Source organism: Saccostrea echinata, unplaced genomic scaffold (genome assembly GCF_033153115.1).
Source record: "Saccostrea echinata isolate AGI-Se365-2 ecotype Australia unplaced genomic scaffold, CSIRO_AGI_Sech_v1 ptg000023l, whole genome shotgun sequence".
Classification (NCBI taxonomy): domain Eukaryota; kingdom Metazoa; phylum Mollusca; class Bivalvia; order Ostreida; family Ostreidae; genus Saccostrea; species Saccostrea echinata.
In genome coordinates this window covers 7111309-7138114 of record NW_026889772.1, presented here as the reverse complement: position 1 = coordinate 7138114, position 26806 = coordinate 7111309, and the positions used below count along the sequence as shown (strand labels likewise).

General features: G+C 32.2%; 1 protein-coding gene across 1 annotated transcript; it reads left to right on the top strand.

The window, feature by feature from the left end:
• The first annotated feature begins 23363 nt into the window (after nucleotides 1–23363).
• LOC133191403 (FMRFamide receptor-like) lies at nucleotides 23364–24734 on the top strand. The gene has a single exon (XM_061327156.1). It carries the CDS (start codon nucleotides 23403–23405, stop codon nucleotides 24732–24734), a length of 1332 nt encoding a protein of 443 aa, XP_061183140.1. The 5' UTR covers nucleotides 23364–23402.
• The last annotated feature ends 2072 nt before the right edge of the window (nucleotides 24735–26806 follow it).

Here is a 26806-nt window from a genome sequence, read left to right as displayed (position 1 = left end):
ATTTTATTGTTTTAATCAATTCTTCAGACCATGCAGATTAAGGTAAAGCAAAATCATTGACGAAATACTGAATAGATAAAAATGAGGGATATTTTATAATATCCATTTTAGGAACAACAAGGCTGGTAGTGCGCTATAGTCCACACAATTTTTATCATGTAACCACTATTTTAATTTGATCAAAAAGTAATAAAAAATGTAAAACCATCGTATGAATAAAATATCCTCATATAATTAAATAGATAAACGGGTATACTTTAGATATATTCTCCAAATATCAATGTCCATTTCTGATCTTGATATATGAGGATAACAAACAGCAATCAAGCCCAAAGTCCATTGAAACAATACAAATCGAGAGCAGAGGAAACACGGACATCTAAAAAACATCAGAGGTGGGATCAGGTGCCTTGAGGAGTAAGCATCCCCTGTCAGCTGGTCACACCCGCCGTGTGCTCATTGTCATGATCGGGCAAACGGAAACACCCGAACACAATTCAGTGCTTCAAATAATGGCCCAACAATTAGTATGAAAAAGGTCAATTAGCATTCGACTTAATGAGAGATTGTATTTGCTGACAAGTCATTGTATCCACCATACAACTTGCAAAATGATGACGAGACTGTTGTTTCTTCAACTTAAGGACATACGCAACGTATCTTACCTACTGATAATTTTTCAAGATATTCTTAATATAAGATTATAGTGCCATCAGATGTTCGTAGACAAAAAATCAGCATGCATTACCAGGATTTTGAAAAGATATCAATTGTTAAAAAGTCTTGAATAACTCAAAGAAAAATATACAAAAATTACTGAACATATATTCTAGTTGTTTTGTTTATCCAAACTTGTTTTAGAAGAAGTGTACAATAGCATATATAGACATTAAAATGTACCACACAGTTCCTTTAAGTATTGTAACTCTTCAACTCCAGGGAAAAAGACAATAAAGTTCAAACTATGTTACGTATGTCCTAAAGGGAAGTTGACGACTGAAAAGTTGAAGTCATCACGTTTATCATAAGGCTTGTTGTTAGGTTACCATTAACGTTTATGGCAACCTAACAACAAAGCTTTATGATAAACTTGATGACTTCATTTTTTCAATCGTCAACTTCCCTTACTTACGTAGCATATACCCTTATCACCTGCATGTGGGATTTATGTCTCTCAGTTGATTCGATACGCAAGAGCATGCTCTACGTATGAGTAATTTCTAAAACGAGGCAAGCTTTTGACAAACAAGTTGATGAAACAAGGACATCAACAGTCTCATCTGAAGTCACCATTTCGCATGTTTTACGGTCGATACAATGACCTTTTCAGCACATACAACCTATCGTTGATTCAAATGCTGACTGACGTTTTTCATACTTGTTGCTAGGCCATTATTTATACACTGAAATGTCTTCGGATTTTTCCGTTTTTTTTCCCGATCATGACAAGGAGCACACGGCGGGTGTGACCGGTCGGCAAAGGGTGCTCACTCCTCCATGGCACCTGATTCCACCTCTAAATTTTGAGGTCCGTGTTTGCTCTGCTCCAGTTTTGCATCCTTTCATTGAACTTTCGAGATTAAATACTGTTCGTTATCTTCATATTTCATCGAGTCGATATATGAATGGAAGTAACTATTGTTAATTGATAATACGTCGTCGATATATCTAAATATCGAGATTAAGGCCACAGCAAGTGTCTTTTTTTTCTTTTCATGTGTAAATTTTGTAATAAATTCTGCTTCATATGAATACAAAAATAGGTCTGCTAATAACGGGGCGCAATTGGTGCCAATGGGAATTCCAGCAGGTTGTTAGAAGACTTGATCTCCAAAAAACTAAACACATATTGTCAATCAGAAACTCAAGCATCTTTTTAACATCTATTTCGAGTACTTGCGGGTACAACAGAATGTTTTTATAACAAAATATTTTTGCAAATTACCAATGACAAGCAAGGTACAAAAGTAAGTAAATTAACAAATACAATTTTTATTTCAAAAAGCAGCTGTCTATGATGTCAAAAAGCCTGGAAAATAATTTTTCCTGGGTTATGGTCGTAAAAAGTGTTGAAAAGTAGTACATTTTGATGTTATTAATTTTGGTTGAGTTTTATTATTTCAAATTTTCTAAAAGTTCCTTGGAGTTTTTAAATATCCATATCAGATTTACATCACTTCTCGAACACATTGTTCTACAGTACTCCTGATGTTTCGCCTTCACTGCTTTTAATATTTTGATGAGGAGTAAGGAAAGAAAACATCCAAATATGAAACATGCGTCAGACACTGTAGTGTCTTTATTTAGATTTCATTGGGATATATCGAATTAATGTAAGATTAATAAACGGATCAATATTGATAAAACGTCGTTAATATATCTAAATGCTAATTTGAATGCCAAAGCATGAAGCTTCTTTTTTTCTGTAGAAGCTTTGAATAAATACTGATTCATAGGAGTATAAAATTAAGTCTTCCCATAAAGGCAGCCCCTTAGGAGGCAATTTCAGTTTTACCTGGGGGGGCACAACAAAATTTTCATTGGGGGTATCACGCACAACTTTGTTGATAAGCCCCAGGTTCCTACGGCCATGAAGGGATACAATTATTACTCATGGAAATTCCAACATATTTTTGGAAGAGCTGTTTTCCAAAAGTAAGTATTCTACTGTCTTTCATTAATCCCACTTTATTTATTATTTCAAAATTATTTTAGTGGAAATAAGAGCTTGTAAATCTTATCATTGGAATAAAGTCTTATTGTTTTATAAAGACCTGATTGATATGAATTTCAAATCTTTGAAAACGATAACTTCATTCTTTGCTGTTTTTTTTAATTCTAAGTTAGTAGCTTTCTATTTCACAGTATATTTGAGAGAGAAAGCAGTAATTCACATTTGACAAAAAAAAAAAACATTTGATCAGAAAGTAAACATGCAGTTAATTGCTAATAACCAAAGAGAAGTCAATTGTTGTAAGAGGTTATCATAATCAAATGATTTTTTTCAGATTTCGTTTGTTGGCAATACTTACCCCCACCCCCATCCGCAATCCCCTAACCCCATCGCCTACCCACCCCAACTGCGGTCACCTTAAAGTGATCAGTCTGCCTGTTCATCAGTCCATATGCTTGGCGCACGTTGTATGTACAGTCTCTTTGTAGTATTGATATATTTCACATAAAAAGTACAATTAAAGTGAATTCTCTACATGGCAGTCACCTAATTCTATTCGTATAACCGTACTGAATTACAAATCAGTCTAGACAGTGTCATCATTTTAAATTTGTCTCTAATTGCTAAAAAGAAAGAAAAATGCCAGTTTAAAAGATGTGGTTTTAAAAAAGAGAAGAAATATCTTTTCATGTTAAAGAAAAGTATCAATAATTTGTTTTCTCTGGCATGAAACCGAAATTGTTATACACTAACTGAAAACTGAAACAGGTCTCTTTCTCTCTGAATCTTTTTTTGCTTACACCGCTATCTCCCATAAATTCCAATTTCAAAATATCTGTTATTTAGAATGAGGAGGTCCTTCTTGCGAGAAGGTGTATATAAATCGTAAATAGTAAGGCATGATGCGAGCTCATGTCTGGGTTCTATATAGAAGAAGACATACATTTTACTAGGTGATAAAAAGACAAACTCATGAAGTCAGTCTTCTCCATTGGAATGGTCGAACAGGATATCAAATTCGAATAGCAAATTGCTCAAGTGACCAAAAAATTGTTGTTGTAGCTTTTTTATGTGTCTTTAAAATACAAGGATGTAATCGAAATAACTCAATTTAACTGGTTGTATTTTAACTTCGATGTTAAACTCTGATATTCAATATTTATTGTTTTCAAGTATGAAAATGCAAATGGAAAAAAATAAGTTTAATGTCGAACATAAATTTGAAAATTCAATCATTAATGTACTTTGTCTTAAAAAGAACAGGGGAACAAGATTAAGAAAATGCATCAATTTTAATCCGTGTTAAAGATTATTTTAAATTCAATCAGCATATTTATACCGACCATTAATACAAGAATATTTCAATTTTAACCCCACGTTTTATTAGATGATTAACATTGTTGCACTTATACATCTTTTATCAAATGGCGACATTCCAATCTTATATTTGATATGTAAATGACCTTTTTGTCTAAAGTTTGCATTTTTAATGGAAAGTGTGTCCTTCTTTCATATCTTAAGTCAGTAGAGGGATACATTTTCAATAAATGAGCGAGGACCCGTCCGTGTTGAAGAATTTTGTTGTGGTACATGGAAATGGTCAGTTTTGCCCTCGTAAGTGTACGCTTGCTGTTACAGATGTGTGTGTGTATGTGTGTGTGTATGGTGTTTTTTTTAAGTTTAATAAGATTGTATCATAATGAGCAAATTTTACAGTTCCCTCATATCTGTTAGCTGTTATGAATAATCGAAAGAAGCCAAAACTGAGCATTTACATGTACCAAGGCATATTTCTTCAACTGCATGACTCCCCTTTCCAATTAATAAAAAAGCAACTTATGCTGGCTTGAGATACCGATTTCTGCATGAGAAAAAGGACCCATTTCAAAAAAATGCAATTTATCGAATTAAAAAAAAGTTCATTTACGCGATATTCATATTAAAAAAATATATATCAAAATGTCATCATTGCATATGTGTGTGATTCAAATGAAAAAAAAGTTACTGGAGAGTTTCAATTTTATATCTCGGCATGTTTCCAAATGTTCTTTGGTTAATTGAAGGAACTTGAATCTTTTGATTATATGCTCTAGATATCCATAATTTATTTGTACTGCGAGTTTTAATGTCAATAGAATCCATAAGTACTTTGCATTTAATCAGATACAAATTGTTAAAAATCAATGAACGCTATATAAATCTAATTTCTATTGTGTCATAGTAACATGGCACTGAGTGTCATTCAGGGTTCTTCCAAGGCTTTATTGTTTTACCTTTCTACAACAAGTTAAGTATATAAAGTGATGAACCCTGATTGTTTTGGTGTTGTCCATCATTTATAACTTGTTACTCTGCTTGTATATGAGAACATTATGGTTTGTTACTTGAAATTCTCCATGTCCTTTTCTGTGTTGATTTTAATTGTAATTTGTAGTTTTCTGATTGATTCTGCATGATCTGTAAGATTTGGCCTGCACCATGAATGTCCATTTATAGAAATTCAATTACAACATTGCTCTAGAAGAGGCAATTGATTCAACAAAGAAATTTAACTTCGCGAATCTGTAATAACATCCGGGGTAATTTACGTCAGATATGTGCGCTTTTTCTTCCACAGCAATTTTCTGCGAGAGAGCGATTGGCAGGAGACGTTCCTTTGAATCACTTCTACACGGACATCGCTGATCACAGATATTGTTCCATTATCAGGTAAAGAGGCTCTGTTCATCGAACGTCTCGATAGAGAGTTGGTAGTTAGCCTTAATATCCGCTCGCAACGGCTTTGAACAAAATTTATTCTCAAGGTAAGATTATAACTTATTTTGTTTTTCAAAACTGTAATATAAACGTTTAAAATCTTATTTTAGCTTTATGTTTTAATATCTTTGATAGGAGAAATATATTGTTCTTGTTTAAATTAATGGATTAATTGCAATTTAAGAATTATAGACGAAATAAGAGAATACATATATATTATTATATTATATTATATTTTATTATACCGTATTATATTATTAAAAGGTTATTATATTATATGTTCATGTTTAATACATTACTATCTATCATATGTCAGTCAATTTTTGATACATTTATTGATAAAAAGATGGTGTGAAAATGCGTAGGTTTCACGAAAATTATGCAACAATTCACATCACAATTATAAAAACAAAATGCAGAGTAAAAGTGAATAATTCTGAAAAACTATAAAATGGATAAAACGATATAGCAATAAAGAAACCGCGTAGGAAAATGTAAAGGATTGAAGCTGACAGTATTTGCACGAAATCTCTGTGAACTTCACAAGAAACTTTAAAGAACTCTTGAGAATCACAGTCCTGAAGGTAAATCCTGACATCAAATTAAATATTTACGAACAGTCCTCGTAATTTTTTGTAGGTTAATTTAAAAAGAGCTCACTAACCAATATAAGGCTTCTGTGTCATTAAATGCACACTTTTAATAGCGTTTAATCCCAATTTGGCGCCAGTAGCTGAAAGCAATATAGAAAGCAAGATAAGCAATTATGATATACATAGCTATGATTGGAAAACGCTGACAACTATCTGTATTCACGAGCGTGAAATGTAATTTACTGGAGGATAGAAGTAGTCACAAAACTACTATAAATGGAAACTGCCAGGTGATCTAGAAATAGGGCAAATATATGATTTTCAATTAAATAAATCTACAAAGATATATTATTTTGTACGTTTTATTTTATGATGAACTGTAATTATTTGTATTTCCCTGTATTCTTTTTCTTTCTTAATGATTTCATAATTAACTGCCCATCTGAAAATCTTAATTTTTCATAATTTCTCAGCAAACTTTTAAGAGCTAATCAAATCTACAGGATTTACTCAGGAAAGAATTTTTAAAAAGATACTATACTAAACTAAAGTAATTGTAGTTTACTATAATTGTTGACTGTAGTAAATCAAAGTATCAGTTATCACTGTAGTAAATTGAATTTTCAAAGTTATCAATATAGTGTCATAGTAAGCAATTTAGTTTATATTGAGTGTCAAAACTATCATTATAGTGTGATAGTAACCAATTTAGTTTATATTGAGTGTCAAAACTATCACAATAATTAATTGAAGTGTCCATGTTAGTAAATTTAAGTTTTCAAAGTAATCGCTGTAGTGTTATAATTATTGCTTTAGCTAATCAAAGTGTTAAAGTTTTTATAACTATAGCAAATCAAGGAGTCAAAGATATCACTACAGTAAATCATAGTGTTAAAGATATCATTATAGCAAATCAAAGTGTCAGATATTACTATAGTAAATCAAAGTGTCAAAAATATTACTATAGCAAATCAAAGTTTCAAAGCTATCACTATAGCAAATCAAAGTTCTCACAGATATCACTATAGTAAATCAAAGTGTCAAAGATATTACTATAGCAAATCAAAGTTTTCAAAGATATCACTATAGTAAATCAAGGTGTCAAAAATATCATTATAGTAAATCAAAGTTTTCAAAGTGATAACGATAGATATTATTTACTTTTAATAGTATATTTTGCTACGGAAATCACTCTTTGTCCTCACCGAGTGATAATTACTCGCACTCGGGGAGTCATAATTGAAACTCTTCCGTAACTTTTTTTTCATTTGCTTCACACATATATGCAATGGCGACATTTTAATCTATCTTTTTAATATGAATTTGGCGTGATTTTTTTTTTTATTCGTTTGTGAAATGGGCCCTTTTTCATGCAGAAATCTGTATCCAAGCCAGTATAAGTTGCATTTTTAATAATTGGAAGGAGGACTCATGCAGTTGAAGAAATACGTCTTGGTACATGTGAATGCTCAGTTTTGCCTTCTTTCGATTATTCATAACAGGTAACACATATGAAGGAACTGTAAAATTTGCTCATTATTATACAATCTTCTTAAACTTAAAAGAACACCACACATCCACATCTGTAACAGCAAACATACACTTACGAGGGCAAAACTGACCATTTCCATGTACTACAACAAAATTCTTCAACATTCATTTATTGAAAATTCCCCAGCTTGACTTAAGATATGAAAGAGGGACACACAATGCAAGTTTTTGACAAAAAGATCATTTACGCAATGGGCATATCAAATATAAGATTGGAATGTCGCCATTTGATATAAGATGTATAGTTGCAGCAATAGTAATCATCTAATAAAACGTGGGGTTAAAAATGACACATTGTTGTATTAATGGCTGATATAAAGATGCTAATTGAATTTGACAGAATCTTTAACACAGATTAGAATTGATGCAATTTCTAAATCTTGTTCCCCTGTTCTTTTTAAGACAAAGCACAATAATAATTGAATTTTCAAATTTATGTTCGACATTAAATTTATTTTTTCAATTTCAAATAAATCAATTTAGTCATAACCTACAAGGTCATGTTAATCAGTTACAAATTCGATTTTGGGATTTTTTTGTTTTTTGTTTGTTTGTTTGTGTTTTTATTCTTTGTATATATTTTGTATATAAAAATACATACATAATTTATGTCATACATGTAGTATTAAAATAGATATGATTTATTGTAAGTGTCTGTGATATTATTTTCTTTCTTGGAGGTATAATATATATAAATGTTATAAAAGATCGGGAATTTTAAGGGGATGACCCCCTCCCTCTTCCCTAATTTAATCTCTTACATAGAACATTGTGCACAAAACTGCAGACTACAACAAGATTGTCTATTGACTGACTGTACTGCATTTTTCTTGTTTTACTTAAATGTTTATATTAATATAGATGTAGAGAATATTTGTTATGACTAAAAAGAAAACTTCACCATTTATTACTGCACGTGTTTCTATTTCCTGACAAATATTTACATCCACTAAATATTTTCTCCTTTTTTATGAAACTTGATTTCCATTTACCTAAACCAATAATACAACTTAATTCTAAACTAATTAAATCCGATTTTTTGAAGCCATATGTGTAAAATATTTTAACATACGTATAAATGGTCAATTGTTTCATGACTCTTTAAATAAAATTGATTTCATTACAATGTGTATCGTAACGACCCTCTAATAAAATCCAAATACCTGTATCCATGTAGTGTAGGACGGCTCCGCGGGAATTCCATCGGCATCGAAAGCAAGTTTTTATGACTTTCGTAGATGGCCGAGAGGTCTAACGTCTAGTCTGTGACGTCACATGACGTCGTATGTTAGTTTAATTACGAAAACGAAGTCTGATATGTTCAAATTAAAGAACGTTTATTCCACTATTAATCTGCAATATCAATTAAATCAAGGCAAGTTAATTTTTTTTGTGAACTTTTTTTTGTTTACCGCGAGAACGTAGTTAGTGGTGAAATGCTTTCGCGTTGCATTGTGCGTTCAGAGTTATTACGGAACAATTTATTAAATAAATGTGCAGTAATCCGAATTTTCTCTTCGCCCAGGCGTTGTCGGTAGAGCTCGCAGTGACGAGCCGCGCTTCGCGCCGGTCGCCGCGCTAGCTATTAACATAGAAAGCACGAAGAAATTCACCCATTTGGCCCAAACCCAGGGTTGAACTCTCGACCTACGGAATATATCTCCTACTGACAAACAAGTTGATGAAACAAGGATATAAACAGTCTCGTTTGAAGTCATCATTTCGCAAGTTTTATGGTCGATACAATGACCTTGTCAGCAAACACAATCTCTCATTAAGTCAAAAGCTGACTGACATTTTTCATACTAATTGTTAGGCCATTATATATACACTGAATTGTCTAAGGATTTTCCTCTTTTTCCCGATCATGATTAGGAGCACAGGGCGGGTATTGCCGGTCTTCAGGGGATGCTCACTCCCCCTTCATGTCACATGATCCCAATTTCTATTGTTTAAATGGACTTTGAACCTGAATAATGTTCGTTTCTCCAAATTTCTGTTTATTTCTATTGAAAAATTGATTTTTTTTGGTTTGTTTTTTTTAGTCTTATTTGTATATTTATTTTCTATTTAATATCTAAACTCTAGGATTTCACACTTATTCTTCAGGTTATAATGCATGCATGTTGCAATATTTATTCAATATTGAAAACTTAAGAATATTGCACTTAAATGTATTCTTCAGACTATGGTTTTTCTTCAGGTAATAGTTAATGCATATTGCATCTTCGTCAATTTGAGCATTTATCTTTTTGTAACTCCGATTTATCTGCAGAGTTTTTTTATGTTAAATTCACCGAAAAATATAAATAAAAACTGCAACGTTATCTACTGAAATTTCTTTTGAAATACTAGGAGATCAGGAAAAATCAGCTGCATCAGATACTTTTGCATTCAAGTTATACATCACCCCCCTGTGTGACATTATTCCTCTGTTCTTTTATATGGTGGATGTATCCGGTTTCAGCAAATTACTGATTCAATCTTCATTAAAGAATTTTCAGACGACCCACCTGCACTTACAGAGTTAATGACTTGATCTGATAGCACGTGAAGACAATACCCGTTTGATATGAATGAATCTTAATCAAATTTCCACACAATTTATAGACGCAATCAATCGGAGGCGAAACAATACGGCAAAAATTCACGCCCACGAGATTTACAAATGTCAGGTATAAAACCCGGATAGGGCCAAATAGTTCACTATTGCACCATTCATGTTTGCGTCGATAATGCAATGACGATGATTCAATGGAGCGATGATGCGATGTTGTTGCGATGGTGCGAAAAGCGCGATGACCACGAAGCGATGGCACAATAGTGCCAGGACGATGGTGCACGATGGAAAAATAGCACGACAAGGCAAGATACGATGGCGATGATGCAATGACAAAGGTGTGGGAAGATGACAATGAAGCGATGCACGCTTTATTGAATTATCGTTTCATGGCATTTATCGTGCCGCCACAACATCGTCAAGGCAATTTCGCAACATGGCACCACCTTCATCGCACTTTCCCTTCATCGCTCCATCGCCCCAATAGTCGATGTGCAATGGTGCGATAGTGAATTACGTGGCCCTATCCGGATTCCCTGATAAGGAAAATTCCAGCGGGTGTTAAAAGACAATTAATTTTGAGATAAAACTGGCTGGGTAATCCAACATCTATGACAATGTCAAACAATTAATATACAATTAAAAGTTCAGGCAGTATTTTTTCATGCATATTTTCCAATTTTCTGCACCAGGCAAGATTATATGTCTCAGGGTTCATAAGTATCATTCTTTTTCTTCGGTAATTGTCATCACTCAATACTAATTTCTTTGATATATCCTAAGTTTTACAGAAAATTAACGATCTACTTGATGAATCAAATCACTTTATTCTTCCATTTCTGCTAAATACATTTTTTCCTTTCTTTTTCTTTGTTATTTTTTATTTAATTATTACAATCACAATCGAATGAAAAGAATGGGAGGGATTAGCGAGTCATATGCCCATGTCTGTTTTCCTATTATCCAAGTATACAGTCTTAACAATAACATCTGACCAGGCGTTTTCTGATACAGAGGAACACGGGTAGAGCCTTTTATTACGTCTTTAATTATGAAGTGATGCCATGTATTGCGTAGAAATCATTATTTATATATAATGAGAATGATAAGTTGTTGGTGACAAAGAAGCAATATTATATGATTGATAGATTCTATGTTGTTTTACGTCCCATTCGAGATTTTTTCACTTTTATAGAGACGTCACCATATACCGGTGAAGGGCTTCGAATTTAGACCTTTACTCGGCACTCAGGGCCATTGAGCAGAGAGGGTTCTATATAGTGCCAACGCCTATCGTGACACGGGGCCTCGGTTTTAATGTCTCATCCGAATGCCTGGCGAAGGAACAATTGCTTCATTTTTTTATCGACTTAGGTCAGTGGGGGCCGTGATTCGAACAAACGACCTTCCGATCATGGAGTGAGCGCTCTACCGACTGCGCTACCGTGACGGTCAGAGCAGTATTATAAAACTCAAGTAAAAAACATCAGAAAAAGTAAATACAAATTGGAATACAATGTACACTTAATTCAATATTTACTATGTTTATCCTACATATCAAATAATTTATGGTAATTGGGTTTTTTATTACTTTTCAGTGAAAAAAAAATGTTTAAACATATAGCTACATTTCACTTAATAATAATTTGAACACTCTCTTAAAGGAATGTCCTTTTCAAAAGCTCCTCTCTGACCACTACACAACGCAATTTCATATATTTATATAACAAACAATCCTTAACTGTCTTTAGCATTTATTTGAACTTATAACTTTTTAGACCATTTTGAATTTTCAGTATGTAAACTAATATTTTAATATTGATAGGGTTTTCGTACCACATATATATTTGCGAGTGTCATCTTTCAACTTTTCAACTCTCTTTCATTATTCGTTCACAAAAAATGGAGTGACGACCCACTCTTTTCGAAAAATGTATTTAAAGCATCCATTTTATGTCAATTTTGTCTTAATTCAGAAAAAAATGGTGTGTTAATCGTAGTCAATTTTGCAGTCACTGAATTCAGGTTATGCCAATATTGTATGCATAGAGTTATAAACATTTCAAAAATTTAACAATTTATGTAATACATGTACTTGAGATTTATATTTATTGATTTATTTTTATCTGTCGTTATGTAGGCATATCTATATATATATATATATATATATATATATATAAAGCACTAAAAATGACCAACGACACGAACAATAATAATTGTCAAATTTTCGGGACAACCTGTCCCTTCCTCAAGACAAAGAAAAAAGTTAAGAAGTCATAAAAACAAAGGAAATAGAGAAGCAAAAACAACTAGCACTACTACTAAACTACCAAAACACTAAATATTTACAATGTTACATGTTTAATTTGGAGTTTATAAACAGTTGTGAACAAAGAAATCCGGAGCGCTATGAATTGCGTCCGGTTTGTCGGGTGTAGTCTGGTGAAGTGTGATTTACATAATTGAACGAATTGATTATCGCTAATTAATTACGGTCAACAGTAAATCGTACATTGTCTTATTCTCTCAAAATAGCGTAACTCTACATGATAAAAAGAAATTAAAGAAAGATAATATGGAAGGACAATTTTGAAATATGAATTTGGATATATTATAAATTTGGAAATCGGAAAAAAGAAATAAACAAAAATGTGAGCTGTAAATATTCGGGTATGTTGTTCTAGGATTACTAATACGCTTTTTTCCGATTTCCAAATTTATAATATATCCAAAGTGCCTTATATAAATTTCCATCCGTGACCTTGTATCTACTTAGTAGATCCGACACTTAGGATATACAGTGTTGTTGGTTTTTAGTGCTTTATAAATATATATATATATATATATATATATATATATATATATATATATATATATATATATATATATATATATATATATATATATATATATATATATATATATATATATATACATTATGATCCCTGGGTCGAGGTCTCTGCTGGTGGACTGGTAGTCCCAGAGGGTCTCTGCAGAAAGTACTTCAGTACTAGCTTGAAAAAATGGATATATATTTAATTGCTGTGGTAAAATTTAGAAACTTATTTCAAATTAAGGATTATCACTCTCATACATAGCTCTGATCCTTCGACGTATTTGTCTACAGTCTTTGGCACCCCCTTTTCTGTCAACAAATATCAGATTGTCTTACATCTCATGAAAATATAAGAAATTAGGCTAAATAAAATTACGAATACAACTCCCATTTCATGATTCATATTTATTTATAAAACCTCTCACAACATTAAGGAAGTATTGAACGTAAAAGGAATAAGAAAGTAATGTTTATTTAATGTCTAAGACAACTTAGTTGTTTCTGTTAATAGTATACTCTGTTTACTGGCTGTCAGTGGGAAAGCTCTTTTATCAAACCCTTCACAGAAACTATCCCCTAAAGAATACAGGCAATGAAAAGTGTTTTATTATATCCTTCGGGTTCTAAAAGATGGCACATTTTATACCCAGGGATCATCTCAGTGTTGCAGAATATAAAAGAAAATCAAATATGCTGGCAAAATTTGAATGAAAATTTCTGAGGAATAGATAGCACATTCTATACACCAGTTATAGCTTTGATATATGTGAACATATCTGACTGTTAAAAATAGTTATTTCATCTCTTCATTTTATGAAGGAATCATTTGAACAGAAGTATAATAATGTATACTTTAAGAGTGTGTAAGCTGTAGACATTTTTGTCGGGGACAATCTGTGCACGCGCAGACATGGACATGGGCATATAACTGAGTCAGTTATACTAAATATCGGCATATATATATATATATATATATATATATATATATATATATATATATATATATATATATATATATATATATATATATATATATATAATGTTGTCAGTTAAAATTTTTTATACAATTGGTTTTTATAAGATACGGCGAGTAATTTTCAACCTACAAGAATTCATACGGAGAGAAAGTAATTTATACCACAATTACAGAACTCATAGAAAAGTAAAAAAAGCTTTATATCATAGATATTTTCTATATAATGTCATATTACATGCTATCTCATTATATGTCACATTGGAGGAAAACCATCACATTAGTAAGGCTGGGTTGCCTGCCTGCTCTGCAATGGCAAATGTTTACTTAAAATAATAAGTTCTACTTTGTTGTTAACTTTAAATAATAAGCGATGTTTTTGAAATCATTTAAAATATTAATTCATACTGCAATGGCTAATGTTTACTTAAAATAATAAGCTCTGCATTGAAGAATATGAAGATGTGTATAATAAACCTAAATAGCAATTCCTCCCGGTTTAAATTAGTTAACTTAATTTATCTATTTGAATGCTTTTGGATGTCTATTTTCATAGAGATCATAAAATAACACATTTCCCGCTATTTTTTTTTTTTTTTTTTTTTTTTTTTTTTTTTTTTTTGTTAATTGTTCAAACAATCTACGAAAAATAACAACAGGATGTATGATTTCATTAAATATGCATGCATGTGGTTCAAATACCCAAAGGTTCTACAATAAAGACAAAGAGTGATATATATAAACATTAGTGCGGTTCTACCACGATAACGGAAGTGCATTCAATCCAAAAAATGGCAAATGTTGTGTTTCCTAGAACCATTTGATGCAACAATGTTGAGAAAGATGGATCTATATTCATTCAAGATTATTTCCTCGTATTTTAGTTTTTTTCAAATTTAATTTCTATTTATATTCTATTTAAACTTTGCTTCTATTCTCTTAAAATTCTGTTCTTTCAATTTTTCTTCCCTTTCCAATCCTCCAGGACATTTCTAATATTTTCGGCAACCCAAGACATTAATAAAATGCATTAAAATTTAATATCAAAACCCTCGGGAATAAGACAAATTAACGTTGTATATTTGAAAGCAAATGACATGATAAATAATTAATCTAATAACAATGGGTGATTTCTGTTCCGCACAACCCACACATCGATAACAATAATTAAACACTTTTTTTTCAAAAGCAGTCCGTTTTAACAGAATTAAGGGGGAAAAGTAAAAGATTGACATAACATAGATGACAATAACCACCTCCGCCTAACACACATATATATGTATATATTTATAACCTCAAGAGGTTCTCTTACATATCGCCATAGATATAATATAGATATTAAAATAATTAGATATTGAATTAAATAGGGAAAAAATCTATTGCATGAGTGTGTGCAAGTCAAAACACCTCGTTAAAAGCAAATAGACACTTAAAATTTAAGGATGATAAAGATGAGCCATAGACTTATTGTATTATTCGTTTTAGTATATAGTGGGATTATGGTTTTTATTAAGAACGCCTATAAGATTCATTTTTGTGGCATTCTAATTTATATCAAGCAAAATAGATCACGATTCTAAAAATCAACACCATTCAGTGGAGGATAATGTCACTATTATAGATAGAATTTCCTATAGTGTTATGAACAATTTCTAAAACGAGGTAAGTTTTTGACAAACAATTTGATGAAACAAGAATATCAACAGTCTCGTTTAAAACTTCGTAAGTTCTATGGCACCTGATCCCACCTCTGGTGTTTTTGGAGGTCCGTATTTGCTCTGCTCCCAATTTGTATTGTTTTAATGGACTTTGAGCTTGTTTACTGTTCGTTATCTCCATATCTCATTCAAAACCTCTAGATGTGGTCTTCAGTTTGACATTCAGACTAGTATATCGACGTTTATCAATTAACAATAGTTATTTGAATTCTATGTCAACTCGAAATGTCCTAGTGAACTCGAAATAAACACCACAGAGTCTGCCACATCTTTTTTTTATATTTTGATCTCTTACTGATTATAGATGTTAATGGCCAATTAACGACAAAGCTGAATGATAAACAGGATAACTAGCTTCTCCTATTTATGTATGAAATATATGGAGATAATGAACAGTATTCAAGCTCAAAAGTCCGTTTATACAATACAAATCAGGAGCAGAGCAAACACGGACCTCTAAAACATCAGATCTCCAAGTATTTCAAAAGAAATTTCAGTAGCTAATGTTGCAGTTTTAATTTTTTTTTCGATGAAGTTTAAAATCAAAATAACCCTGCAGATAGATCAGAGTTATAAAAAGATAAATGCTGAAATAGGCGAAGATGCAATATGCATGAACTATTACCTGAAGAATAACCATAGTCTGAAAAATAAGTGCAATATTCTAAAATTTTAGGAATTGAATAAATATTGCAACATGCATGCATTATAACCTTAAGAATAAGTGTGAAATCCTAGAGTTTTAGATATTAAATAAAAAATATATATACCAAATTAAACTAAAAAACAATTGCAAAATCATTTTTTCAATAGAAATAAACAGAAATTTTGAGATAACAAACATTATTCAAGCTCAAATCGGGAGCAGAGCAAACACGGACCTCCAAAAACATCAGAGGTGGGATCTGGTCCACAGAGAAGTGAGCATCCTCAGAAGACCGGTCACACCAGCCGTGTGCTCCTTGTCATGATCGGGAAATAACGGAAAATCCGTCGACAATTCAGTGTGTTAATAATGGCTTAACAATTAGTATGAAAAACGTCAGTCAGCATTTGACTAAGTTATAGATTGTATTTGCTGACAAGGTCATTGTATCGACCATAGAACTTACGAAATGATGACTTTAAACGAGACTGTTGATATTCTTGTTTCATCAACTTATTTGTCAATAACTTATCTCGTTTTAGAAATTGTTCATACGTAGAGCATGCTATTGCGTATCAAATCAACCAAGAGATATGCAGGGGATATGGGTATATTGCTGCATAAGTAAGAGAGATTGACGATTGAAAAGTTAAAGTTATCACGTGTATCATAAAGTTTTATTGTTAGATTAACGTTAACGATTTTTTTCTAGTAAAATATCCAAATATGAAACAGATGTGACAGACTCTGTGGTATTTTTTTATTTCAAGCTCACTGGGATATATCGTCTCGACATATGAATGGAAATAAATATTGTTAATTGATAATACGTCGTCGATATATCTAAATGTCGAGTTGAAGGCCACAGCAAGAGTTTTCTTTTTCTCATGTACAATATTTTGATTAAATTTTGCTTCACATGAAATCAAAAATAGATATGCCAATAACGGGGCACAATTGGTACCCATGGGAATTCCAATAGATTGTTGGAAGACCTGGTCTCCAAAAACCACATAGATATTGTCAATTAGAAGCATCTTTTTAATATCAACTTCAGAGTACTTGTGTGTACAATCAGAATGTTTTTTAACAAAATAATGTAGTAATATTCCATCATCATCGTCATAATGACCTTGTTTGCAAATACAACCTATCGATGTGTCGTATTTTGACTGGCATGCTTTAAACCATTATGTTAAGCCATCATTTTATATTATTTTTTGACTATGGTATATCCCGTCTACATGATTAATACAGAGAGTGAACGTCGGGTGTGACTGCTCGACAGCCAATATTTACTCCTCCAGGCTTTGATGTGTCACAGGGTCACGTGTTTTTGCCTTGTTAACGATTTGTATTGGTACAGGATTTATTTGATCGCCGTTTGTCATTTTTACCTCTTTTTATTTTACATAATATCATATGGTCACATTTACATTATAATGTTACTCGAGTGTGGACATTAATATAGGCAATTTATATAAAAGAAGGATGCAACCCTCAACAAATGGCGTTACTGCATGCAATCATGACTTCCGCTGATAAAAAATATAACAGTTAAATGTCTGTAAGAAGTTTTCATACATTTGTAAACTTTAAGGGGAAAAAATAACATTATTTAAAAGATTAAAGAATTTTTCAGAAATTGTTATTGCCATCTTTAGATCTTTTTAAGCAGGCTAGAATTTATTTCTTGACAAAAAGTATAAATATTATTATAGAAAACTTATTTGTGACACTGTTGCATCCCCGAATGAACTAATCCAGGCACATGTAAAATAACAAAAAATAGGAAGGAAAATACAAAGAACAAATCCTCACTGTCAATCGGCCTGCTGTTTATGAGATAGTCTCATGATGAATGCTTTATTTTCTGCAATTTTTTTTATTATAGACATTTTTAGACTGTTTGAAAATTGACCTTTATTGATGTTGTGTACTTTAGCTGGGTAATGTGAAAAAAAAAGACCCTGTCATCTCAACACCTCCACTAAGCACCGAGGGTCCATGGACAAAACGGTATCGCAGACAGTTTTTATTACTTCAGAACAGCAAAAACATATATGGTGTGTTTCCCACACAGGGAATCAACGTGTTAATTTGATTCTTTAAAAAAAAAACTGTTATTTTCAAGAATAGAATTATAACTTGTTGAAACACACCCGACGTTCTAAAAGTGAAAATGTATATGTGGGTTTTCTTTGACATATTCCTTACCGTTTATGTCTGAAGAGATAATCATGGTGGATTTATTTATTTTAGATTTCTTTAGTTATAGGAGGGTTGACTTCAAATGCTTAATACAATAGCATGATCAATTAATATTTTTTTATATTCTTTAAAATATCTTTAATATTTTGCGAATAGCGGTGTTTTTCTTTTGTTGTAAATTTATCTGAAAGGGAAGATAGCAATCAAGAGAACAAAAATGAGAAGTATTTTTAATTTATATTTATTCTAAAAAAAGTTTTACAAACGGAATTCTTTATTTTTCTCTCACAAATACATGGCAAATGTATATAGAATTACGTAATGACGTTTAAGTCGTATAGCACGTAATAAAACTACGACGGCATGCAGTTTTAAATGCATTTTGAAAAATGTCTTATTTCAAACTAACTGATATCCTATAAATCGGTTTTCTAATTAAGAGAGAGTTTCTTTAATCCTTTTGCCGTACCATCGTTATATGATCCTGCCGAATGCAAGATGGCTTCCATAAAAAGATAATGAGTATGTTATTAATCTAGATAAAGGGTAATTGGTTTGAAAATTTCTTTAACAAAGAACGCCGATAAATAAGTGGAACCAATGGAATAATTCAGTTAGGATGTTCTTATTAGAACTGTATGACTTTCCTGCGTAAATTGCCCTTTCTTGGAATGAGTGGGCAGCGCACAAAAGATTAAGGAACATCACAGGTTTTATGAATTTCAAAAGGTTATTGATTCCCTATAAGAGCTCATATACAACTGACACAGTGGCGTGTTTCTCTGAAGTAGAGATTATTCAGGAGTCTAAATTGGTAAACTATGACTTTATGTACTTAATACTTATTTTTTTTTATTTCTTTTTGTAAGTTTTGTGATCAAATTCTAAATGTATGATATAAGCTTAGGTAGATGTTATACTTCAAAAAGTTTATTACTCTGGAAGATTTTATTTTTAATTATGATAATGTTGACTGACTTGAGTATAGGGGTATAAGTCATTCTTTGACTGCATGTGTTTTCTTTGATAACTTTCTTTAGAAAATCAGAACGCCTAAACTCCCGTGACAGGCAAGGGACAGAACTACGCCTGTAGAAAAATTAAATAATTATTGTATGTTCCATAGTACCGATGTCATCTTTTTTAATTGCATTCCATCTCCAGACATAAATACAATGGATTTCATCATTTATTATTTCTTCCGAATCTCTAGATGTTTTCAAACGATCCATCAGATTTTACTAGAGCTAAGTACATTGACACAATTTCAAAGTCAGATTTCAAAGTGATTCGTCATCTTAATTAGTAGTACGAAAAGGTCGTTACTGCGAACGTGATACATCGGTCATTGTTTGTGATTTTCCGTTGCTTGCGGTCTGTAATAAAATTTTCGGAATATATTGGATTTCACACTGAGATGTTTTCTGTAAATAGCGATTTTATACCTTTAAAACCTTCAATGCTTAATATTGGTGCCCAAGATTTAACATTGCATTTTCGTAGGCTTTAAAAAATATTCTCAAACGGATTTGTTTCAAGTTAAATGTATCCAATGATTTGATTTGAACATATTGTATAAATAATATACAAAGGGTTTGAATATAAGTTCTAGCAACTTACAAGGTTCTCACCTCCATTGTATCCAATCTGACTTAAGAAAATAAAAAATAATAAAACTTAAATCTTCGACGTTTCATGATATTTTCTTGGTTACTGTACCACTGAGCTCTGTTTGTAGATTTGAAATTGAAAAAAAAAAATGAAAAAGGTGTTTCTTAATTCTATTTCTGTCTAATCCTGAAGAACGCATTGTTGTGGGGTTTTTTTTTACTCAATAGTTGGGTGCCAAAAAAAAATCATAATTATAATCTTTGCATTTAACACACTCTTTAACTACAAAATGTGAAAATATATAACAATACTAAAGATATTTTTTTTTCATCTTTATCTGTGTTTGCTTTAGTGATATCCTTCATTTAAAAAGAGAAACCCCTTTATTTGTACAGGAATGTTCTCTCTCTCTCTCTCTCTCTCTCTCTCTCTCTCTCTCTCTCTCATCAGACAAATTTTACAACTCGGCACATTTGAACTAATTTGACTGATGAGAGGATTTGTAGTATGTGAAGCGCTTAATTGTGTTCTACGGTGATATTGTAGGAAGATGGAATCGATTGTTTTTTGGTCATTGTTGGGTCTGATTGATGGATTAATTTGCTAATCCTGGGGATATCGGACAACGACCAGATGTTTCCTACTGATTCAACGAAATGACCTGTCGTTTTTATTTACGTTAACAACTCAATTTACACGCTTTTTACAGTTTAGTCTTATTTTCTTCTTAAAATTTACGAAAAAAGAGAATCTTTATCATGTGACATGATCTATGTTTAAAGTGAAGACAATACAATACAACGATGATGTATGTTTCATTATTGAAATATCGTTATGACGTCCCCATGATAAACGTTTCTATAGTTTATAGATTGAGGGGCAATATGAGAACCATCTATCCTTCTGTATTCAATAATCCAGAAGTGAAAAAAGAGGTAGATAGATTACATGATCAGTACGTACTGGTCCCTGCTGACAAAGCAGGTAACAACATTGTCTTTGTTTGTAAGGCTCATTATATTAAATGTATTTTAGAGGAACTTGGATTTAATTCTACAAGTGGTAATCCAACTTATACTCGTAGTTCCCTTTCTAAGGAAGAAATTCTTCAAAATCATATGTCAGTTTTGAATATTTTGAATATTCCAAACAACCAAAATGAATTTGAATTACCATATTTATATTGGATTCCGAAACTTCATAAAAATCCTTACAAACAAAGATACATAGCGGGTTCCAGTAAATGTTCAACCAAGCCTCTTTCTTTACTCCTCACTAAGATATTAACAGTGGTGAAGGAGAAACTTCAAGAGTACTGTGCAACAATATATTCGAGAAGTGGTGTAAATCAGATGTGGATACTTAAAAATTCCAAGGAACTTTTGGAAAATTTGAAATCGCAAGATTTTACCAAAATCAACAGCTTAAAAACTTATGACGATAAATTAAAGTCCAGGCTTTTTGATATAATTGACAGCTTCTTTTTCAATAAAAATGGAACTCGTAAATATACTTACCTTGTCATTAGTCATTTGCAAAATTATTTTGTTAAAAAACATTCTGATTGTACACACAAGTACTCTGAAGTTGACATTAAAAAGATGCTTGAGTTTCTGATTGACAATATCTATGTGGTTTTTGGAGACCAGGTCTTCCAACAATCTATTGGAATTCCCATGGGTACCAATTGCACCCCGTTATTAGCAGACCTTTTTTTGTATTCATATGAAGCAGTATTTGTCCAAAATCTTGTACGTGAAAAGAAGAAAACACTTGCTGTGGCCTTCAACTCGACATTTAGATATATCGACGATGTATTGTCAATTAACAATGGCTATTTTCATTCTTATGTCGATACGATATATCCTTGTGAGCTTGAGATAAAAGATACCACAGAGTCTGACACATCTGTTTCATATTTGGATATTTTACTAGAAAAAGACGTTAATGGTAATCTAACAACCAAGCTTTACGATAAACGTGATAACTTTAATTTTTCAATCGTCAACTTCCCTTACTTATGCAGCAATATACCTTCATCACCGGCATACGGGGTATATATCTCTCAGTTGATTCGATACGCAAGAGCATGCTCTACGTATGAACAATTTCTAAAACGAGGTAAATTATTGACAAACAAGTTGATGAAACAAGAATATCAGCTGTCTCGTTTAAAGTCATCATTTCGTAAGTTCTATGGTCGATACAATGACCTTGTCAGCAAATACAATTTATCATCGAGTCAAATGCTGACTGACGTTTTTCATACTAATTGTTAGGCCATTATTTACACACTGAATTGTCGACGGATTTTTCCGTTATTTCCCGATCATGACAAGGAGCACACGGCGGGTGTGACCGGTCGGCAGGGGATGCTCACTCCTCCATGGCACCTGATCCCACCTCTGATGTTTAGAGGTCCGTGTTTGCTCTGCTCCTATTTTGTATTGTTTTATGGACTTTTGAGCTTGAATACTGTTCGTTATCTCCATATATTTCATTTTGCTAATTATAATGTCTGCATGTCGAGTTACAGATCAATTACCTTTGAATATTAGCCATATAAAGTGTTTTAGATTGCATTAGCATTTTAAGTGATGAAACCACGCTGTTTCTTCAAATACATATGTCAAAATTTCATTCAGCCTTTAGCACTTTCTTTTGGATCTCTTGCGCATGAGACCTTGGTCTTTCGGTTGTGTTGTATTTTTTTTGTCTTTTTATCCTTCAATTAATACTAGTCATTTAAATTCATTAATTATTTCAGAGTCAAGTATTTGTGGTTAACGATAGTGTATTTTTGTAATAAGTGTTTTAAAGCCGTATTGACTACAAAAATACACTTGAACGATTCCCATAATGAACCGATGAATACTGGTTAATGCAAATAGATTTACTTAAGACTTTTGATGCCATTTCAAAACAGTAACATATCAATGATTTTTCATTAATTTAGAAAGAAATAATCAATCTTGCAGCTCATTATTTTTCATTCTTCAACTGTATCTCTAAAGAATATCTTGCTCAGGATTTTTTTTTTAATTATTATTTTATTATTATTATTATTTTATTTTATGTTTTATTTTTTTTTTTTGTGGTTGGTCTTACTGGGTGATGTGCTGGCATAGATAATTGTTGCAATAAACCTTCTCCCTATGATCAAAGAACTATCAAGATACTAATTAGAGGAACAGAAATACATACATTATTATTTGTTTGTTTCAGAAATGAATTCCAGTTCATTGGTTTCATCGCCAAGTACACCGTCGTTAATGGAAGATTTCTTATTTTCAAACATTACTAACTCGAGTCTGATCTCTAGGAACCAATCAGAAAGCATTATAAGCACCCCATTAGAATTGCTGAGTGAAGAACAATTGCGCTTGACTCGCCTTGTGGTTCAGAAGTGTCTTGTTCCTATCATCACCTGCGCAGGCGTGGCCGGAAATGTCATCAGTATTGCCGTTTTGACTCACAAAAATATGAAAACATCAACAAATTGCTACCTTACAGCACTGGCTATATTTGACGTTTTGTATTTACTGACAAGCATGGCCTTAAGTTTAAAACACTATGATGAAATAAATGAGCAAAGGATATACAAGTACTTTTATTTATACTCTCGAGTATTTGTGGATATATGGTCAAACATATCTGTGTGCTTGACAGTGACTTTTACAGTCGAACGGTACGTGGTCGTTTGTCATCCGATCAAGGGACGCGCCATTTGCACCCCTAGCAGAGCCAGACTAATCACGCTCTTCGTTGTTGTGTTTGTATTTTTGGCGACGTCACCAGAATTTTTTGAGTGGGAAGTATATGAATTTGTCGAACAACAAAATAACATTAGCGAGACCTCCTACGCGATTCGAACCACTGAAGTTGGGAGTAGTAAGGGTTACGCCGTATTCTATAGTTGGTTTATCGTCTTCATGTTCACATTTGCACCACTGGCAGCATTGCTGACTTTCAACATAATTTTGATTCGGTCAGTGTGCAAAGCAAACCGGATACGGAGAAGAATGACGTATGTTGCCGTAAAGCGTCCGGGTGAAAAAAAATCAGGTGAACAAACGAAAGTCACGTGTATGTTGATCAGTGTCGCCTTTGTGTTTATTCTTTGTCAACTTCCAACAGCAGCCATGATTTGTTTTAACATATATCTTGAACTTGCTGGGGTTGAACTAACCAAATCTGGAAATCACTATCGTATCATCGCAGGAAATGTGACTAACATTCTAATATCACTGAATGCTGCTGTAAATTTTGTCCTATACTCGGTAATGAGTTCAAGATTTAGAAAAGTATTTTTGCGAATGTTTTGCAAACATACAAAATATAGTACTGCACTACGTCGGAGTAATTCAGAATATTCCTATTCTACGAGGGTTTCCTCTGTTAGACGAATTTCAGCTTATCATGATTTTGAGAGTAAACGTCTACGTAAATTTCTTGACACAAATTCTCACTCGCCGGATCAACCAATCAAACATTACAAACTTCTTTCAAATCGACAGCATTCTCAGGAATCTGTCTTCTATAGAGAATCCTTAGGTCGCAATAAAGGCTTTCCAAAATTGTCATATACGGATACGGTGTTGTAACGATATGAAACTTGTGATTTATGTTTGTTTTCTATAAATATTTTTTTATTGCTGACAATGTTCTGTATCTTTTTATTCAATATTTTGTCAATGGTATAAGCCTTACTATCGGAACTATAATGCAAAAAAATATAGAGTATCATGCGTGATGGTTTTCAGTACAGAGTAAATGGATTGCTAAAATTTGACAGTGTTCTTGGAGATGCTCTGTGAAACACTTCAAAGCTCGTACTGATAATTTTAGACTAACTGAATTAAACCTTAACACATAAGTGTATATCCTTCTCAAAACCCTACGTTCGCCTCCCTGTTGGTAAGATGGGGCTACAGACTTAGTCTGGCTAACAGGAGAAATATGTATATTTGATTTAACTAACCCGCTAAAATGTCCAAATCCTATTTAAACTTCCGCTAAAATTTCTTCTTGGGGGGGGGGGGGGGGGGGGGGTAAAAGGCCCTATCAATTCGCTTAAGTATCAAACGTCATAATGATCATAGTATTAAATCCAAGGATATGCATAAATTAATGACACAGCAGTAGGCGTGGCTAATATGTAATGTAGAGGCGGAATGGTGACATTAAAACATGAGACCTTGAAAACTTCAACAATATTACATAGAATATGAGGATGTTACTCAACCTCTTCTTTGTGAAGTACCACGTATTTTCTATTAAATTTTTTTTAAGAATTAGCCGCTGTTAGTTTTGGTAATAATAATTTACTTCTAAATTACTTAGATCCGTTTTTATAACCATCTGCCAGAGTAAAAAAAACTACTTTACATATGCAAACAATATCAGTAGTAATCCATTATATAAGAAATGAAAGCATATACGAATATTAATTTTCATACTTTTTTTAAAAGTAAAACTTGATTTTTTTTAATTGTGAAAATTATTATTCATATATGCTTACATTTCATATGTAATGGTTTACGATTTATATTCTTATGGATATTTACGTGGCACCTTTAGATCAAAGTAACTTCCAAAAATGCAATTAAAAGTGTCAATGGTCAACTGTTTCATAGCTCCTAGCTCAGTAGAACCAATAAGCACCTAGTTTAAAATATTCCATTGTGGTACTATTTTAATGCAATCGCATCTTCTCGGGCCCTTCCGACATGCTCGGAAAACACATCCGAGGTTGTTTTTCCGAACTTGCCGAAAGAATCCAGGAAGGTAGTAAAAAAATAAGCTAGGTATTTATCATACATGTAATTTAAGAAATAACTGATCGCTACAGTCTTGGCATTATAAGACCTAAGATACTGAAAACTTATTGTACAATTACGTACAGGCTAGACAATAAAACACGAAACTTCAGATCACGATAAAACGAAATTGACATTGTACAGTTTATCTACAGTAATATTGGCAGAATGCCATAACGTGAAGTGGAGTATGTGTATTCCAGTAGAGTGCTATATTGAAAAAATAAACACCATATTAGATAAACATTATTTCTAATTAATTCTTCAAACATTGTACAATTGTTGTGGTGTATTTTTGAGGAAATAGGGGAGACAAGGTTTAGTTATCTATATTTTTAAAATTATAAAAGATATATATATATATATATATATATATATATATATATATATATATATATAATTGTGTTCATTTCTCCCATCAAGGATCTTTTGGAAAAATTAAAATCAAAACATTTTACCAAAATCAATAACATAATAACTTACGACTTTTCAACTCTATGTACAACCATTCTCCACAATAAATTAGAGTCCAGGCTTTTTGACATCGTTGACGGCTGCTTTTTCAATAAAAATGGAATTCGTAAATTTACTTACCTTGTCAATGGTCGTTTGCAAGAATTATTTTGTTAAAAAGTATTCTGATTGTACACATAAGTACTCTGAAGTTTATTTTAAAAAGATGCTCGAGTTTCTGATTAACAAAATCTATGTCCAACAATCTGTTGGAATTTCCTTGGGTAACAATTGCAGCCCGTTATTGGCAGACCTATTTTTGTATTCATATGAAGCAGAATTTATTAAAAATCTTATACATGAGAAAAAGAAATCTCTTGCCGTGGCCTTCAACTTGACATTTA